At 47.7% G+C, this 19,307-nt stretch overlaps 1 protein-coding gene across 10 annotated transcripts in view; it reads right to left on the bottom strand.

Annotated features, from left to right (window-relative positions):
• Positions 1–19,307, bottom strand: part of CEP250 (centrosomal protein 250) — a 48,673-nt gene that overhangs the window by 10,244 nt on the left and 19,122 nt on the right. For 6 of the 10 annotated variants that reach the window (XM_082644167.1, XM_082644165.1, XM_082644170.1 and 3 more), the window contains 15 exons: positions 18,462–18,606; positions 17,466–17,612; positions 16,540–16,770; positions 15,495–15,688; positions 15,144–15,271; positions 14,789–14,958; positions 8,793–8,960; positions 8,252–8,386; positions 6,831–6,974; positions 6,072–6,205; positions 5,006–5,144; positions 3,722–4,064; positions 2,312–2,433; positions 1,203–1,323; positions 38–159 (listed from right to left, as the gene is read on the bottom strand). In XM_082644167.1, coding sequence (XP_082500293.1) covers positions 38–159; positions 1,203–1,323; positions 2,312–2,433; positions 3,722–4,064; positions 5,006–5,144; positions 6,072–6,205; positions 6,831–6,974; positions 8,252–8,386; positions 8,793–8,960; positions 14,789–14,958; positions 15,144–15,271; positions 15,495–15,688; positions 16,540–16,770; positions 17,466–17,612; positions 18,462–18,606 — 2,443 coding nt within the window. The other 4 variants (XM_082644168.1, XM_082644173.1, XM_082644166.1 and 1 more) reach the window with 4 other exon arrangements.

The raw sequence follows: 19,307 nt of genomic DNA on the forward strand, positions 1-19,307 counted from the left end.
CTGAAGCAACCCCTCCCCCAAACCAGAAACACCTTACCTGGGCTTCTATTCCCTGGAGCTCTGCTTGCCGTAGGCGACTCTGGAAGGATGTCACAGTTTCATGCAGCTCCCTCAGCTCAGATTCTAGGGAGTTCTGTTTTCCTTCCCACTTGGATTTTTCTTTGGGAAGAGAGGCAGTGGAGGAAGAACCATGATTGGAGGGAAAGAGGGATGTAGAGGCAGATGGAAGATGGGGAATAGAATCAAAGGAGGAAAAGGCCAAGAAGGAGAGAATTACATCCAGTTTCATAGAGGCATCACCCGTCTGCCAGCTGCTCCTGTCTGTCTAGGCTCCCTGCTGCTTCCAGACTCGTGTCTGCATCTGCTGCCCAGCTCCAGCAGTGCCTGACAATCATGCCAACACTTCCCATCCCGATCACACAGATTCTCAACCTTGGATTCCAGACAGGGTTGAGCTAGATGATGTTGGAGGTCCTTTCCAGTCCCTAAGTCTATGATTTTGCAGAGGTTCCTAGAGACCAGGGTTACTCTGCTGGGTACCCTCCATTTCTGCAAAATGCACCGGAACCCAACTGTATGTGTGTGGCTCTCAGGGAGCCGTTTGGGATACTTTTAAGACCCAGACCCACTCCCCACGTTGTCTTCTTCCCTTCTACAGTTGAGCCTTGAGTCGCAAGACCCTCCCCTCTCCTTTCCTTTCCTAGTAGTCACCACCCTTCCTAGCCCTTGGCTGTGGCACAGATAGCTTCTCCCCAGATTCCCCCCTCTTCCTATCTCCCAAACAAGCCCATAATCCTTCTGCTGTCAAAGGTTAATCATTTGAGAACATAGTTTGAGATAACAAAAGAAGTAACACTGATAAATGGTGAAAGACATAGAATTTTACAGTGTTCTTATAGACCTGACCTTAGGTTGCCAGTTTTTAAATCTTCACAGAAAAAACAGAAGCTTAGCTAGCAACGTCCCTCAGTTCACCAAATCTGTTCCTCCTAATCCCTTCTTCCAGGACAGCTCTCAAAGGCCAAGCGAAGTACAAAAAATAGTTGACGGGGGTCATCGCCCCTTTGGAGACGCCTCTAGGTAAATCTCACAGCTGTGGGTAAGCAGTAAGGAGTGGCTCCCAGGCCTGATCCCTCCCCTCTGGGCTTCCTGCCTTTCCTCTTTCTTCTCCCCCAAACCCACCCCTGCCTTAAGCTTCTCACCTTCCTGGTTCTGGGAGAGCTGTCTCTGCAGAGCCTGCAACTCTGTGTGGATCTGGTTCTTCTCAGCCTCTGTATCAGTGAGACGCTGTTCCAGCTTCCGGGCCTGATCCTTCAGATCATCCTGGGAAAGAAAGGGTGTGGAACTCAAGTTCCTCATCTTCCAAAAAGCCGCCCCAGTTCAGGGCCCGATCCCTCTCTTCCCTCAGCCTCTGTCAGGGTCTGCCATCACGGACCCACTCTCAGACTGCTGGGTTATTTACCTCTGAACTCATGTGCATTTGGCTCCTGGAAGGGATGACAGGCTGTGCTCCAACCGGCTGGAGCCTAGGGTTCCCCTTCTGCCTCGTGTCTTTGAAACAGAACTCCTGCTGAAGTCTCAGCCCGGGGTCACGTCTCCTCTCCCCAAACTCCTACTTCAAAGCTTAGCTCAAAGGTCACTGCTTCCCTCCTTCTGACCCTCCCAACTGTCCCTTCCTCCTATTATTATCATGTACATCTGTTATTGGTCCAATAATTTCTATCAGTTCTGCTTTATCTCAGGATGCAGTCTGGTTGCTCAGCCCTGTCACAAGCCTTCTTGAGGGCAGAGAGCAGGTCTTTCTCCTTTTTGTATCCCCAGCTCAGAGTGGCTGGCATATAGGTGACACTCAATTTTTACTGACTGATGGGTTCACTGGGAGGTGGAATTTGGGGGACATTTAGTTCAGTCTTAGGCCTAGAATGTTCCTATAAACGGCAACCTCAAATCTCAGTGATCCCCAATTTGTCAGGTTTTTCTTGGAGGTTTGGCACCAAGAACAATTCATGGCTGAGAGGAAAATAGTGCAAAACAGGATCACAGATCTATAGAGTATCACGGTTTACAGGGCTCACTCGAGTCCCTCACTCATTTGTTCCTCACAGCCCTGTGAGGCAGGCACGATTTGCCCTACTTTACTAGTGAAAACAAGGCCCAGGAAGCCAAATGCTTTATTCACAGTTGCCGGGTAGTAAGTGATAGAGGTGGAACTCATCCCAACTTTACATCAGAAATAAAACAGGTCAAAGTGCTTCACAAGTCTTTTTCGGTGTAGGTGAAGAGCCTGAGGAAGGAGAAGAGAGACACATACCCGGGCCCGCTGAGTTTTCCACAGGTCTTGGTGAAGCTTCTGGAGGGCAGACGCCACCGCCTCAGCTGAGAGAGCCGTCTGGAGGGGCCATCTCTTAAAGAGGATCCTAGCTCCATTCTGGTCTGAAAAAATGAGGAAACACCTCCTGACCTGGCTGCACTATGAAAAGAAACAGCCATACCTCCCAGACCTGGCCTTGGCTTTCCCACCCATCCCTCTTCTCCTCAAAGAACCCCTTCTCAGTAGTTTGTTTATCATGCCCTGTCTGCGTACCTACATGCCAGGTACTGTGATGTGCACTAGAAAATACTATCATTTGTTAGGCATTTAATCAGTGCCAGGAACTGTGTGAACATTTTATTTGTCATCTCATTAACTCCTTAAAAAAATCCCAAGAGGGGGCTTCCCTGGTGGCGCAGTGGTTCAGAGTCCTCTTGCCGATGCAGGGGACATGGGTTGGGGGGACCCCGCATGCCGCAGAGCGGCTGGGCCCGTGGGCCGTGGCTGCTGGGCCTGCGCGTCCGGAGCCTGTGCTCCGCGGCGGGAGAGGCCGCAGCAGTGAGAGGCCCGCGTACCGCAAAAAAAAAAACAAAAAACCCCCCAAAAAACCCAAGAGGTAAGTACTTTTTCTCAAAAAATTTATTTATTTTTGGCTGCGTTGGGTCTTCGTTGCTGTGCTCGGGCTTTCTCTAGTTGCGGATGGAGGGGGTTGCTCTTCGTTGCGGTGTGCGGGCTTCGCATTGCGGTGGCTTCTCTTGTTGCGGAGCACGGGCTCTAGGCACATGGGCTTCAGTAGTTGTGGCACATGGGCTCAGTAGTTGTGGTGCACGGGCTTAGTTGCTCCGCGGCATGTGGGATCTTCCTGGACCAGGGATCGAACCCGTGTCCCCAGCATTGACAGGCGGATTCTTAACCACTGCGCCACCAGGGAAGTCGCGGTAAGTACTTTTTTTTTTTTTTTTTTTTTTTTTTTTTTGCGGTACGCGGGGCTCTCACTGTTGTGGCTCTCCTGTTGCGGAGCACAGGCTCCGGACGCGCAGGCTCAGTGGCCATGGCTCATGGGCCCAGCCGCTCCACGGCATGTGGGATCTTCCCAGACCAGGGCACGAACCCGTGTCCCCTGCATCGGCAGGCAGACTCTGAACCACTGCGCCACCAGGGAAGCCCCCGGTAAGTACTTTTAACACCCTCATTTTATAGTTGAGAAAATCAAATTCAAAGAGGAGAGGTGACTTGCCCAAGGACACACATCTAGCAAATGGCCGAGCTGGGATTCAAACTCTGATTGAATTAATCCCAGAGTCTGTGGCCTTGGCCTTGATGAGTATCTAAGGAACTGCATTCCCTCCCCTTCTCCCCTGGGAGCTTTGGCTTTGACCAAAGGACTGAGTTCCTGGGTGGCTGCCTCACCTGGCTCAGGGCCCCAGAGGGAGGAAGCCGAGTCTCCCCCACCACTCAGCTCAAGCCCGCTCTCATAAGGAAACCCCAGGGCCTGCTGCAAGACAGAACAGAGGCTGGCCAGCTGGACCTGGGCCTGGTGCCCAGGCTGCTGTCCCACTGCCAGGGCCTCCAGCTGGCCCTCCGTGCTGTGCAGTCGCAGCTGTAGTTGGGCTGCCTTGGTTTCCTGGGCCCACAAGGAAGCTCGTAGCTGATGTTCTGTTACTCGAGCTGCCTCTAGCTCCTCCAGCAGCTGTGCTTCCTGGGCCAGAAAGTCAGCCTCCTTTTCCTTCACCTCCTGCTTCAGTAATTCCACCTGCCAGAGAGGAAGTATGGTCACTCTGAGCAGGGAATGGATACCCTCTCCCCAGACCCTCCCAGGCCTGACCCCACTCAATCCCTGTGCAAACCTTGACTGGGGCTGGGAGGATTGCCCTTCCTCTCCAGCAGGAAGGGAGGGCTCCGGAATGAGTGGAACCCTAGGTCTAACCTACATGCCCACCTACGGACTCCTGACCCATGGGCCTGGGCTATGCAAGTGGGCTTTGGCCCTGGTCCCCCTGGCAACTATGCCAGCTCCCTGCTATGATTAGAAATCAGCCTGAAACGCTGACACTGAGCCTAAAAAGACCAGTCACGATAATAATGGCTACCATTTATTGAATGCTTACTATGTTCCTGACACTTTATACATTCCTATAATGATTAAGAATTATCATCCTTGTTTTATGGTTGAATAAAGTGATGTTCGCACAGCCAGGAAGCAGTAGAACTGGGAGTCACACCCAGGACCGTCTGACAAGCAGACCTGGGTCCTCATCTGCCGCAGTCTACGTCTAGCTCTTACTCCCTCATTATTCTCCTCCCGGTTCCATCCTTCCTCTGTGCATAAGGTCTGGGGTCCTGCTGTGAGCAGACCGAGTCCCTGGAAGCAAGAGGCTGCCTCTGACCCCATCTGGAGTAATACTTGTTCCCCCTGCTGTGTCTTGCCAGGCAGACCAGGCACACTTGGCAGCGGCTGGGCTTGAACCAGGCCTGTGTGAGCTCTGCCGCTCTGGGCACTGTGTTCTGGGCCATCAGGTTCCCCACAGGGTCCATTCTCAACTCTGAGTCAGGTTCCCAAGCCCCACGCAGCCTGGTCCTGGCTTCCCCCTCCTGCCGGGGCTGCTAAGGTCTCATTGTGACTGAGCAATCACCTGCCGACTCCAGAAGCAGGTTTCCACCAAGGAAGAGGGCTCTTAGTGGGGTGGGAAATACCTGGGCGCTGAGCTCTTTCTGCCCTGCCTGGGCCTCCTGCATGTCCTGGCGCAAGGAGCTCAGCTCTTGCTGTCGAACAGAGTCAGCCTCTTGTAAAACAAGGAGTCTCTGCTCCTTTACCGCCAGCGACAGAGTCAGGCTAAAAAGAGAGGGTTCAGAGGGCTGGGTCATTCTCTCAGGTAATGAAGAACTACCTTCTCATCTGACTGCTCTAACACAGGATTGCTAATTCACAGAAACAGTGATGATAATGATTCCAGTATAACAATAAAAGCCTCCATATACTGAGCACCTACTGAGTGCTCCTAGGTCCTTCATGCATATAATATTTCATTTCAACTTCACAGTTTATTCTTCTCTGGCAAATTCCAGAAATATCTATACAATACCTCAAATTCAACATGTCCAATTCTTCCCATCTCCTCTGCACCTCCCCTCCCACCAGTCACCCCTACTATGTTCCCCAGCTCACTGAATGGCACCTCCATTCACCCTTAGAAGTCTTGACCACATCACAGCATCCTCCCCTCATCCCACCTGAGTCCACTCTAAGACTACAAACAACTGATTCCAACTCCCCTAACACCCCTTAAACCCCTTCCCCCGTCCCCTTCCCTACGACCCTACCTCGGTTCAGCTTTGGTTCTCTTATCTGGACAATTGTACCAGTCTCCTACCTTGTCTTCCTGCCTCTAGTTTCATCAACAAAAGGATTTCTCCCTTCTCAGACTCCAGGTAACATAATCTGCAATACTTTCCTTTGGAGGTTATTTGATTAACATCTTCCCCACAAAACTATAAATTCTACTGAGGCAGAGATTCTATTGTCTTAATATATCCCCAACCCCTGGCATAGCGTCTGGTGCGTGCTACGTGTTCTCTAAATATCTGCTAAATGAATGAAGCATGAGCTTTGGAGACAAGGACCGTGCCCTCTCCACACAGCTACCTGTACAGCCCAGAGCTGGAGACGTGAGAGGTTAGGTGCCCTGAGCAAACTGTCAACCTCACAGTGACCCCTGGACCCAGACAGGCAAAAGCCAACTCCATGGCCTGTCTAGCCTACCTGGCTTTCTCTCTCTCCAGCTCCTTCTGAATTCGGCTACACTCCTGGGCCTCTCTCAGCTTCTCCTGAACCTCCTGGTCCACCAACCTCTGGGAGTCTTCCTTGGAAACCAGCTGAGACTTCAAGTCCTCCACCTGGAAAGTCAAGGGCATGAGGACCAAGGGCAGGAAGGTTGGTGGGAGGATGCTTCTCACCTAGGGCTTTAGGGTCCTTCAAGGTTTAACAGTCACCAGCCCATTTTCAAAGCTCTGGAGGTCCTGCCAACCCTTACATGCTGTTCTTATCCACCTCCCTCTGCCAGTACCACTCAGCCTAGTCCCCTGTCTCCCCAGCCTCACATATGCTGTATAGAGGCAGGCACAAATGAAAACCTTGGCTGAATGTAACTCTGTCCAAAGGCCAAGTGATAAGCAAGTGATTGTATTTTTTTTTAAATAAACAACCCGAACATCATCTGATATAGGATTTTGAGAAGGAAAAGCAATCTGGTATAAAAATACTGGATCTATGGGGAGGCTGCATCTATGGGGCTGCCAAGAAAATATGAGGTCTGTGGTCCCCACTGAGAGAGGTTACTAACTACCCCAGGGATCTGGGAGGCACATGCGCAGCTCTGAGCACCCTTCACCTTTCCACTCAGTACTGGGGCTTCCCCTCCCCCTCCCAGGCTCAGGCAGCCAAGGTTCCCCCGTTCTGCCAGAGGGAGTGGGAGAGCCTGTGCTGGGGAAGGATGCTGGGCTGGGAGAGAGGAGCAGGGACCTGCTTCTGCAGGTCTATCTTATCCCGCAGCAGGGTGCCGCCCTCTTCCTGGAGGGCAGCGAGGCTGTCTCTGTGCTGCTGGGCTGCCTGTTCCAGCGCCTGCTGAGCCTCCTGGAGCTGGGTCTGCAGCATCCCAGTGGTCTCCTGAGAAGGGAGAAGACAGCAGGGAGCAGAAGAAAGCTTCCTTGGTCTTGAAATCCATGTTACAGAAATCCGTGTTGTATAAATACTGGTTTTTTGGTTGGGTTGCCAAAAGCTGAGGCAGGGTCCAGCTATCCACGTTGTTTCCATGATACCCTGTCACCTCAAGTCCTCACCTCCTATTCCCTCTCCTCCCTCACCAAGTGCACTGCTCACCCAGGCTTTCTCGGCCAGGGTCCCTTACCCAGACCACTGCAGCAGCCTCCTGCTGGGTGTCCCTACTTCCACTTCATGCCACCACGCCCACGTGCAAGCAGGCAAACACAAACACACACAAAATTCTCCCCTCAGCAGCTAAAGTATTTTTTAAATTTATATGTAATAACTCATGTCCCACTCTGCTTTTTAAATACCATCCAACATGTTCCCACTGCCCTTCGAACAAAGTCCAAGGTCCTACCACGGCTGACAAAGGGCTCCTGCCCCCAAGCTTATCATGCTGCCTCCTGTCTGTCCTGAACTGTCCCAGGCCCTTTCTGCCTGGCCCAGGCCCTTATGATAGCTATTTCCTCTGCCTAAACTGTTCTTCAAAGGGCTGGCTTCTTTTCCTTTCCTTTTAATGGTTTTATTGAGATTCAGTTCACATACCCTACAATTGACTCATTGAAAGCACACAATTCAATGGTTTTAGTATAGTCACAGTTGTGCGACTATCACCATGATCATTTTTTTACCATTTTCATCACCTCCAGAAAGAAATCCTGTACCCTCCCCGTCCCCCATCCTCACTCCCAACTCCTCGTCTACTTTCTGTCTGTGTAGATTTGCCTGTTCTGGATATTTCCTACAAGTGGAATCATACACTGTGTGGCTTCTTGTAACTGGCTTCTGTCACTTAGCATAATGCTTTCAAGGCTCATCCTTATTGTTCTACGGGTCTGGCTCTTCAACCTTAATGGCTCAGCTCAAATGTCATCTTCTCAGTGAGGCCCTCCATGTCCACCTTGTCCAGAGGCCTCCTTTGAATCACTCTCAGTGACATCGTCCTATTTATTTCCTTTACAGCCCTTATCACAACCGGTAATTATCTCACTTGTTTTGTGTCTGCTCTGCCACTAGAACTCCGTGACTGTCACGTTCACCGTTGTGCCACACCTTTCTGTTGGTCAAATGTCGGCACCTAGGCAGGGCCTGGTGCAAAGAAGTGCCAAAGAGCAGGTGAATGTGAATGAATAAATCAACGCTGCCTCTTCTTCCTTGCCCAGAACCACCCTCCGTACCTGCTCCTTTAACTTCTGAACCTTCATGTCCTGCCTCAGCCGCTCCAGTTGTTGGCTGGCATCTGCCAGCTCTTTCTGGGTCTGCAGCAGTGTCTCCAGGAGGGACACCCTCTCCTTCTCTGTTTCAAGCTGCATCTGTGGAGGGGCAGGAGGGCGAGGGCTTGTTGGGTTAGGGGTCACCATGCTCACCCACTAGGCCACAAGCACACGCCAGCTGCTCTAGGGCTCTTCAAGCAAATGGGGTGGGGGCTGAGGGTGAAGGAAGGTCTGGACCCACTGACTGAGAGCCAGGAAGTACGAAGATTGCTGCTGGTTTGCAAGCTGACAGGATGTGGTAAACGACAGCCCTCCCTCAGGAAGTAGGACATGCCGCCGGCCGTGCAGCTAACGGTACCGATCACCTGCTCATGGGGAGCAGAGTGGGAAGCTACATTCTCTTCTGGAAGCCCCTGCAGCACCACCCTCGGGAGTGGGAAAGGAAGTGGCCCAAGGTAGGGGGATCACAGGGTGGACGTGCAGCCCAGTCCTCCCAGCTGCCCACCTGGCACAGGGCGCTCTCGGCCTCGGCCTGTTCTTCTGCCCTCTGTGTCCGCATGGCCTCCGTTTCTGCCTGCTGTTCCCTCAGCCTCGTTTCCAGCTCCATTTTCTCCCTCTCCAGGCTCTCCAGAGCCTTATCCAGTTCCTGCTGGTGCCAGGAGCGCTCTCTCTCCTGGTCATACGAAGGAAGCGCCGTTAGAGCCGAGGGGGTGAGGAGGAGGCAGGAGAACCGGGTTAGGGCAAGAAGCCTACTGCTCACCAGCTGTGTGACCTTGGTGCCTCACGTGACAAGCCTGCTTCCTCATCTGCGAGGTGAGGCTAATCATCCTGCCTTGCCCATCTCGCCAAATTTTATGAGGATCAAATGAGATTTATTAAAAAAAAAAATCAAATGATATAATACATTGAAAAGTGTCCTCTAAAGCGCAACTGTCCTTCATATAAGCTACAAATATCTGTTATTTTAAAGCAAGCACATCATGGTTGGTGGTTGTAACAGCAAACTGAGGTGGCGGACTCGCTCTCTGCTGTCCCCCCTCCCCTGCTCAGGGTGACAGGATGAGCCTCCCAAAAAGCCAGGCTGAGCCTGTCTCCTATGCGATACAAGAGCGTTAGGATGGGGCATCCCGGTCCTCCCAGAGGTCCATCACTGACCGACACCTTCCCTGATCTCCTAGATGAATCCAGCCCCTCTATTAGGATCTCAGGATGGTGGTGAAGGGCACTGGAGCCAGGCCGCCTAGGTCACAGTCTTTACCCCAGTACTACTAGTGTGACCTCAGTTCATTTCTACCGCATCTCTGTGCCTCAGTTTCCTCATCTATAAAAACGGGGACAGGGAATTCCCTGGCGGTCCAGTGGTTAGAACACTGCGTTTTTCACTGCTGAGGGCGCAGGTTTGGTCCCTGGTCCGGGAACTAAGATCCTGCAAGCTGCACAGCGTGGCCTAAATAAATAAATAAATCCTGTGTAAAACATAATAATAAAATTTAAAAAAAGTTTTTTAAAAATGAGGATAACAACAGGGTCCTCCTAGGGTTGTTCTCACGAGTGAAGTAAGTCGTGTAAAGCACTTTAAGTGGTGCTGAGCACCCAGAAAGCATTCAGTAGCCAATAGCTATCATCATCTTCATCACCTTTCCTCTAAAATGTTTGTAAGTCGTAGTTATCCCCATTTAGCGGGAAGGCCTCTAGTGTTTCACCCCTTTCCAACATCGTCTTGTGCACTCTCCCCTCACTCGCTACACTCTGGCTGCACTGGCCGCCTTTCAGGTCCTGAAGGACACCACACACCTCCATTCCTTAAGGCCTTGACTCATGCTTTCCTTCTACTTGGACTGCTCTTCCCACCCCACCATCACTCGTGGCTTATATGACACTTCCTCATAGATGCCTTCCCAGACCATACGTTCAAAACGGTCCCCCTTTGTTGTTCTTCTTCTATCACCCAGTTCTTTTTCTTCATAGAACTTCCATCATCAGTTACTCATTTATGTATTAATTTATTTAATACCTATCTTCCCCCAAGACTTGAAGCTCCATCAGGAGAACCATGTCTACTTTGCTCTCTGCTGTATCCTCAACGCCCAGCATCATGTCTGGCAGACAGTAAGAACTCAGCATTGCTTGAATGAATCACATTTCAGCTACTGGACTATTAAGATGCCTAAGAACAGTGATCTATAATACCACAGTTAATAGAACAGCTATGAATATCAAATCATACACTCTGGTTCAAAAAGCCAACTGTAAGAATAAGGGAAAGATGAATTTAATAGTAGTTAAGTGTTAAAAACAAAACAAAACTGACCTATTTGCTCAATATGAGTTAGAAGTGTGTTATGGCTACTAGAAGAGCTAATTCTGTGATGTCCAGGAAGTAACAGTCAAGCGTTGCTGCCTAGTTTGTGGATCAGGATACTCTGCACACTGGTGCGTGAGTGATGTGTATCATGTCTAGAGGAAAGCAACCATGTTGGTGAGGTATTTCAAGCAAATCTAAGGCTGATTTGTTTCAGGTAATAGATTTTGGCTCAACTTAAGGAATAATTTTCTAATAACTAGATCTATCTAAAAATAAATGGGCATTCCAATGGAAGCTAAGCAACCCTTGGAAGGGATATTGTAGAAGTGGACATAGCATAAATGCTAAGAAATGGTTAATCCCTGCTCTACCACTTCTTAGCCAGGTAACCCTGAGTGACTTCTCTAAGTCTCAGTTTCCTCACTAGGTGGTTGTGTAGGCTATCTGAAATAACGTGACTAGCATTCAGCATGGTACCTGGCATGGGAAAGTGCTCAGTAAGTAAGTATCCACTATCACTGCTATTAAAGGGGATTCAGACACTAGATGGAAGAATGGAGAATATAACCCCTAAGAGTTTTTCTAATTGGTAGGATTCCAGGACAAGGCAGGCACTGTTAAAACTAACAGACTCTCTGGGAATTCCCTGGCGGTCCAGTGGTTAGGACTCTGCCAAGGGCCTGGGTTCAATCCCTGGTCAGGGAACTAGGATCCTGCATGCTGTGTGGCATGGCCAGAAAACAAAAAACTAACAGACTCTCAAGAGTTATGAGGGCTTTCAACCCTTTCAATCAGTAGGGAGATCATAAAGTCAGACAATCAGAAGTCAGGGGGATTATCTGACTGAGAAGAAAGGAAAAGACGGAAGAGACTTTCCCATGATTCAGGTGTGGCCATGAGATGGTCAGTCCTTCCACGGATACCAAGTCTACGTCAGGTGGTAACACATCATTCAGAAGTTTTATAGCTTCTTTTACTTGTAGGGTTTTCAGTGGGTGGTATGCCTGATTCTTGCTGGGAAACTGACCTGCCTCTGGACACTGGTCATTCAATAAATATTTTGAAGTACCTACTATAATCTAGGCACATAATTCTAAAAAGAGGCAAACTTCTGGCTACCATCTTGCCAACAAGTCTGCCTTGTAATAACTATCAAATCACAAATACACACAAAGCACAAGTCAACTTCCATTTCCAGAAATCTGACAAACAAGCTCTCTGAACCCTCCACCTGTAAAAGGGCAAAACAAACTAACAAACAAAAAAAATGCCAATTTAACTATTAAGTATATATTTTAATGTATCACTGAGCCAGCAGGAAAATAATGAAAATTTCATTGGAGCCAAAATCAAAGCAAGACTTGTGATCTAAAGAGGTAAATGAGCACAGAACAGGCTTTCCACTGGAGGTATTTACTATACCTAATAACCTTGAAATTCATTTTCTGGCTATGTGGGCAAAGAAAACAGAAAACAAAGGGTGGGGAGCCTGACAGGAGACATAAGGCTGGACCTCCAAAGGGCTATCTGGGGTCAGGAAACTATGGCATGTGGGCCAAACCTGGCCCCGTGAGCTAAGAGTGGTTTTTATGTTTTTAATGGTTGATAAGAAGTCAAAAGAAGAATAAGACTTTATGACATGTGAAAATTATATGAAATTCAATTTCAATGTCCATACATAAAGTTTTATTGGAACACAGCCATGCTCATTTACATACATGTCGTTTACAGCTGCTTTTGCACTAGAGCGGCAGAGAAGAGTGAGTGTGACAGAGACTGTATGGTCTGCAAGGCCCAGTGTGGCTCTTCAGAAAAACACCCACCCATCCCTGGGCTACAGTCCTCAGTAAATGGATAAAACTGAGAGAGGGAGAAATGGGGAAGAAAAAGGGAGAGAGAAAAAGTGGGGGAGAGAGAAAACAAAACACTGTACAGAAGGGAATAGCAAGAAAATTTGTTTTAACCTTCACAAAGGGATATATATATATATATATATATAACTTGAGAATTCATAACCATAAGCTGGTCTTCATGTGGGTTCAGGGCCTGAATGTGGCCCAAAAACTTTAAACAGAAATTGTACTTTAAGGTGGTCCTGGGATGCTAGTCCTTCAGCTTCCTCAGAGAAGCAAAAGCAAATGAGGAAAATTTCCTTTGCCTCAGGCCTAAAAGGATTCCCACAGAAAAATTTCCAGAGACCATGAGTTCAGAGTCAGGAATCACAAAACACATAGGGGCCAAGGTCATCAGTGAGAGCCAAGGGGAACAACATATAACAGAGATCCAAAAAGATTTTAGGTGTTGGAATTATTAGACAGCATAAAAGTATGTTTCACATGTTTAAAGAATAAAAGAGGGGACTGCAAATATAAATTAGGGAGAAGACACTAAAAAATGACCAAGAAGATTTGAAAAAATAACCAAACAGAATGTTGAGAAATAAAATATTTAATAAATAAAATTTAAAACTTGGTGAATAGACTATAAAGCAGATTAGACACAGTTGAAAAGGGAAATTAGCGAATAGAAGAGGGATCTGAAAAAACATCACCCAGAATACAGTGTAGAAAAAGTACACACGGAAAATGTAAGACAGAAAGTTAAGATACCTGAAGGTTACACCAAGTTCTAACATACAACTAATTAGAGGCTTCTCAATACCAACAACGGAATAATCAGTGTGCTGACAGAAAATAACGGTTACCTTAGAATTTGTACCTGAATTTTATACCCAGTGAAACTATCTTTCAAGAATAAAAGTGGGAGGGATAAATTAGGAGTTTGGGATTAACATATATACCTACTATATATAAAATAGATAACAAAGACCTATTATATAGCACAGGGAACTATACTCAATACTTTGTAATAACCTATAAGGGAAAAGAATCTGCAAAAAAAATAGACATAATATATATGTATAACTGAAACACTTTGCTGTACACCTGAAACTAACACAACATTGTAAATCAACTATACTTCAATAAAAAAATAAAATTAAAAAAAGGAAAAAGCTATAAAAAAGAATAAAAGGGGCTTCCCTGGTGGCGCGGTGGTTGGGAGTCTGCCTGCCGATGCAGGGGAGACGGGTTCGTGCCCTGGTCTGGGAAGATCCCACATGCCACGGAGCGGCTGGGCCCGTGAGCCATGGCCGCTGGGCCTGTGCATCCGGAGCCTGTGCTCCGCAACGGGAGAGGCCACAACAGTGAGAGGCCCACATACCGCAAAAAAAAAAAAAAAAAAAAAGAATAAAAGTAAAATAGACATTTTCAGACAATTAACTACCAACATACCCTCACCAAAGGAAATTCTACTTCAGGGAAAACAAATCCAAATAGAAAGCCTGACACACAAGGAGGAATGGTGAGCAAAAAAGCCTCGTAAAATTTTCAGTGTATCTAAACAATTATCGACTGTATAAAATAATCAAAACACATAATGTATGGTGTTAACAACTAGTAATAACTAAACACAATGACTAATACAGTTGATAGGCTGGGAGGAGTGAATGCAGGTAAAATGTTCTCTGGTCCTTGTGTCATTCAGGAAAAGGGTAAATATACTGATTAACTTGAGATTTTATTAAGTATGTATTTTAAAACATTAAAGAACAACTAAAAGAATAAAAAATAGAGTACATATCATCCAAAGTAGTAGAGAGAAAAAAAGAGGTGAGAAAAGAATATAATTTAATAATCCGATATAACCCTCTAAAAGAAGTTAAGAAAGGTGAACTCCCCTCCCCAAAAGGTGTAAAAAGGCCAGAGAAATAGCATAAGATGGTGGAAATAAATCCAAATATGCCTATAATCACAATAAAAGCAAATGGACTAAATTAAATAATTAAAAGACAAAAGAAACACAGTTCTGAATTGGGCAATAATAGTTCCAAGGCATTCCTCTGCTCCCTTTACACCCTGGGGCCAGTTTATCAATCCTAAATCCCAGGATCCACTCTTAAGTCTCTATACATACAGAAACAACAACAACAAATAATACCCAACACAAATATAGAGCTTACTGTATACCAGGAACTATTATTAGTGTTTTCCATATATTAACTCATTTACTAGCTAGAAGCTGGATTTTGCCCCACGGTGACCAACCAGGCTAGTCCTGTTCAGATTTCACTTTTATAAGCAGGAGTATCTGCTGCTGTCTGTCTCTCCCATCCCCTAGCCACAACCACCACCTACCCATTTCTCCTGGAGCCGGTTCACCTCCTCCTCATGGGCTGACTTCAGCTGCTGCAGGGCAGCCTGCTCCTCTTGCTCAGCCTGGGCCAGCTGTCTGGCTGCCGCATCCCGTGCCTGCTCTGCCCGGCTCCGTTCAGTGTCCAGTTCCAGCTGCAGGCACTTCACTTCCCCTAAGATGCCAGGGACAGGATCTTGTCTCTGAGCCTCTGCCCTCCATCTTTCACCCCTCTCCCCAGACCTCATGAGGAACTCCCATCTCAGAGGCCCTGGGCCTGGCTCTAATAGCTTCCCACTGTCTTCCTAGCTTTCAACATCCCCGTGGAATGAAGTGCGCCCATCCAAGTTGGGTTCTCACCTTGGATTACTTCCTTGGCTTGAGTGACGGTTTGAATCTGCACCTCCAGCTGCCCCTTGGTGACCTCTATCAGAGAATTTTGTTGCTGGGCCTCAAACAGACTGCTCTCCAGTAGCTCCTTGGCCGAGCTGTCGGGTTCAAGAATCGGGAGAGTTCTTACCCATCAAGCCCCTTCCTTAAGAGGAATTGGGTTCTAACTACTGGTCACCGAGAGAATTTGGGGGCAGGGGGGGCAATTACAAATTCATAACTCATTTAGGCCCCATATACTTTGGGCAAGGAACTTAGGTTGGCTCCCCCTTGCCTTGCAAAGCTCTCTCTGCCCTTGGCAGAACCAGGTCTGGACCCTACCTGAGCCCCAGCAGTTGTTCAGAGAGGTCCTGCCGGTCCCGCTCCACAGCCTGCAGCCGCACCTCGAGAGCCGCCTTTTCCCGCGCTAGAGCCTCCTTCTCCTGGACTTCCCGGGCAAGCGCCTCTTCCTGTCGCTTTGCCTCCTGCTGCAGCTGCTCCACCTGAGCTAAGGCTGCCTCCTGCTGGTGATGTGCCTGAGGGAAAGAACTGATGGGATACAGAGCGAGGCAGGATCCCCCCCAGGGCTGCTATCACCAGATTAGGGCCATGGGCTCCTCAGATTCTGGACCCAGCTCTGTGAGCCTTGAGCACTGCCCACTCACACCAAGTACCATTTATCTATCCCCCCTGATCAACCCACAGAGTCCCCAGCCCAGGAAACATGCTCTCCTTTGAGCAATACCCTGTGCTACGGCTGCAAGAGATCTACCTCTAAGGAGCTTTTAGTCTTAAGGAGAGGTAAGACACACACATAATACCAGGAAGAAAGTGATCAGTGCCCTGAGAAAAAAGGCTCTGAGAAGGGAGATTATGTATAATTACTAGGGCAATGAGAAGTTTGGTAGAGAAGAAAGATGACCTTTGAGTTGGGGCACTGGTTCAGAAAAAACTCACTGAGCCCCTTGCTATGTGTTACACACTGGACTAAAAGCTGGAGTTACAAAAACAAGTAAGACATAGTCTTGCCTTCAAGGAGCTTTTGGTCTAATGGTGGAGACACATAAACAAAGATAATTATAATATAGTATGAAGGGTGTGGTGGTTGAATAAACACAATGTATTATCAGAAAACACAGCAGAGGCATCTAATTCAAACTGATGGATGTGAAGCAATGGAGAATCAGTGAAGGATTCCTCTAGGAATTCTTTTAAAAAAACTGGAAGACATACCCCAAACTAGTAACACTGGTCAATTCTAGGAAGTGAGATTTTCCCTTCCTGAATCATTTCTGTAGTGTTTTCATTTTTTACAGTGAGCATGTATGTACAATGAGCATGTACATTGAGCATCCTTAATGGGATGGTAGCAGTTTTGTCTTCTCACCTCGCTTAGTTTCTCTTGAATTTCTTCCTTCTCGTCTTGCATGCCCCTGAGATCTGCCTGCAGCTCAGCCCTGGTCTCCTCCGCTTTCTGCAGCTGAGCCTCCAGGTGGGTGTTCTTTTCCCACAGGGCTTCCCTGTTCCTCTCGGCCTCTGTCAGGCCCACCTGCAAAGTGTTTCTCGCCTGCTCTGCTGCTTCCATCCTCCTGCACACAGACTGGTTCTCCTGTTCTAACTACTGGCCAAAAAGGGAAGGACATCAAAGACAAAGGGTTACGGTTTAGAGATGAAGTGCTGAGACAGAAATCCAAGTGAGATATGAATCTGTTCTCCCCAGGTGAACACAGGAGTGCTTACGAGAGAGGAGGACTATGCACACATTTGGTCTGGGGTCTTTACTCCAGGTACTAGATGGGTTGATGCTGGGGACAGAGAGAAAAAAGGCAAAATCCTGCTCTTAAAGAATTCAGAATAAGGGAACATACAACATGTCTGGGGCTCAAGGGAATGGAGTAGTGAAGAGACGTGTTAAATTTGTAACCTCTAGAGAAAATTCTGAGACTTGGGCTCTTCAACAGATCCTTTTCTGTGATTGCTGTTATCTCATACAACAGGATTAAAACCCAGTCTCCCTTCCAGAGGACATGGGCCTAGCCCTGATGATTTTACCCTAAAGCCCAAAAGTAGTTCTGCTGTAGATGTGGGAGGGGTCTATTTTTAATGGCTGAGCCCGGGCCTTGTAATCTTTGCTCTCCTTTGCACTATAAATGTTCCTTTTGCTCATTCCAGGACTACATTTGGGAGCTGATCTGTCTTGGACTGATCCATTTAAGAACTGCTCCTTGTTACAGGCATCAGCTTTGTCTGTCTCTCCCTTGCCCTCGGTTGGGGCCCAGCTCTACCCTGTGGATCAGAGAAACCTTTGCTCACCTGGAGAAGCTGCTGGTTCAGCCCAACTTTATCTAAGGCCAAAGCCTCATTTAAGGCACTGAGTTTGACAGCTGCGGCCCGAAGATCAGCTACCTCAGCCTTCAGGCTGTTCTCAGAACTCGACAGCTCCACAATAGACTGTTCTGCCTAAAAGCAGAGAGTTAGAGTTTCATTTTCCAGTTTTCCTGCAACAGTGAACAGCCCACATCCCCAACATCTGCTGCTTTCCTTGTACAGTGATCAGTTAACACTTCATTCCTTCCCTTACATTCTGAACAACTTTTCCCTTCATTTATTTATTCACTTACCCATTCATTCGCTGAAGAGTAAGAGAGGAACTCACATTACAGAGGCACAGACATCAGGATGTATAAACAACTACAACGGTGATGACACCATAGCCAATGTAAGCACAAAGTGCTCTGGGAACTCAAAGAAAGCATTAATCCAATTTGAGAGAATCAAAAGTGCTTGGTAGAAGAGTCGACAGTTAAGTTGGGTTTTGAGAGATGAGGAACAGTTTGCGGTTAAAAGGGGAGGAAAGAAGCAGTCCAGGCAAAGGGAGAAGTACATACAAAGTATTAAAATCACGAAAGAACGGGTAAAACTGAGAATGCAATTAGCGCTATGTGCCAGGAACGAAGGTATGTGAGGCGTTAGGACAGGGATCTGGAGGGAAAAGGAGGCTAGAAACAGTTCGGGGCAGGTGGCAGAGGGCTTTGCATGTGGTACCAAGGAGCTGGGAAGCCAATGAATGGTTTTAGGAAAGAGACTGACATGACCAGATTCACACTTTAGAAAACCATTCTAATTGCAATACAGAGAGTCTGTTTGGAAGGACAGAACCCCAAAGCAGTAACTAGGCATTGAGACAAGAAACAGGAAGGGCCATGACTTGCAGGATGAAGAACGAGGCAGGCTGCGCGCCTTTCTCCTGGAGACCCAACTTTCCAATCCGCCTGCCCCACCCAGCCAGCGAGGGGGAGGGCCACGCACCCTGGCCAGTGCGGCGGTCACTTCTGTTTGCTCTTGTCTCAGCAACTCCCCTTCCAGGCGACTGGACTCCAGGGCTTCCCGAAGGGTGATCACTTCACTGAGTGACTCTGACTGTTTGGCTTCCAGGACCGCCAGCGTCTCCTGACTAAGATGGGAAACAGAAGGGGGCTAGAGGAAATCTCAGGGAGTGGCCACACCCCAAAAGATAACAGGAATGTAATTGCTTTTGCGATGCAAACGAATGAAGGTGGTCTCTAAAAACTGGTAAGGAGAGGTCTCCAATACACATAACGTGAAAAAAGCAAGGCGCAGAACAGTATACGTGGTGCACTATCTTTTATGCAAGAAATTGGGGGAAATAAGGATATATTCATATATTGCATAAAGCAGCACTAGACATATTAATAAGAAATTAATTTAAATGGTTACAAACAGAAGGAAGGAATATGGGATGAATGAAGCAGAGGGAAGTAGTACTTTCTCTTTGCATACCTTTTAAAATAGTTTTGACTTTTGAATCATATAAATGTTAATAAGTGTATTATCGAGTCACACAAATTAAATTTAAAAACATAAAACTATCTTTGTGGATTGTCTCTCCTTTTCCTTAGTAGAGGGGAGACCACTCCTTGTGCAAGTCACGATCCTTAGAGCAGTCATTCAAGATTCCGTTATTTGTGCCTATTAGGCAGAAGGAGCTAGGGAACAGGTGAGGAGGGGAAGCATCAAAGATGAAGACACAGGGACTTTCCTGGTGGTCCAGTGGTAAAGAATCCACCTTCTAATGCAGGGGATGCAGGTTCGATCCCTGGTCAGGGAACTAAGATCCTACATGCCGTAGGGGAA

The sequence above is a fragment of the Mesoplodon mirus genome (assembly GCF_964341445.2).
Source record: "Mesoplodon mirus genome assembly, chromosome: 15".
In the NCBI taxonomy this organism is placed as follows: Eukaryota; Metazoa; Chordata; class Mammalia; order Artiodactyla; family Ziphiidae; genus Mesoplodon; species Mesoplodon mirus.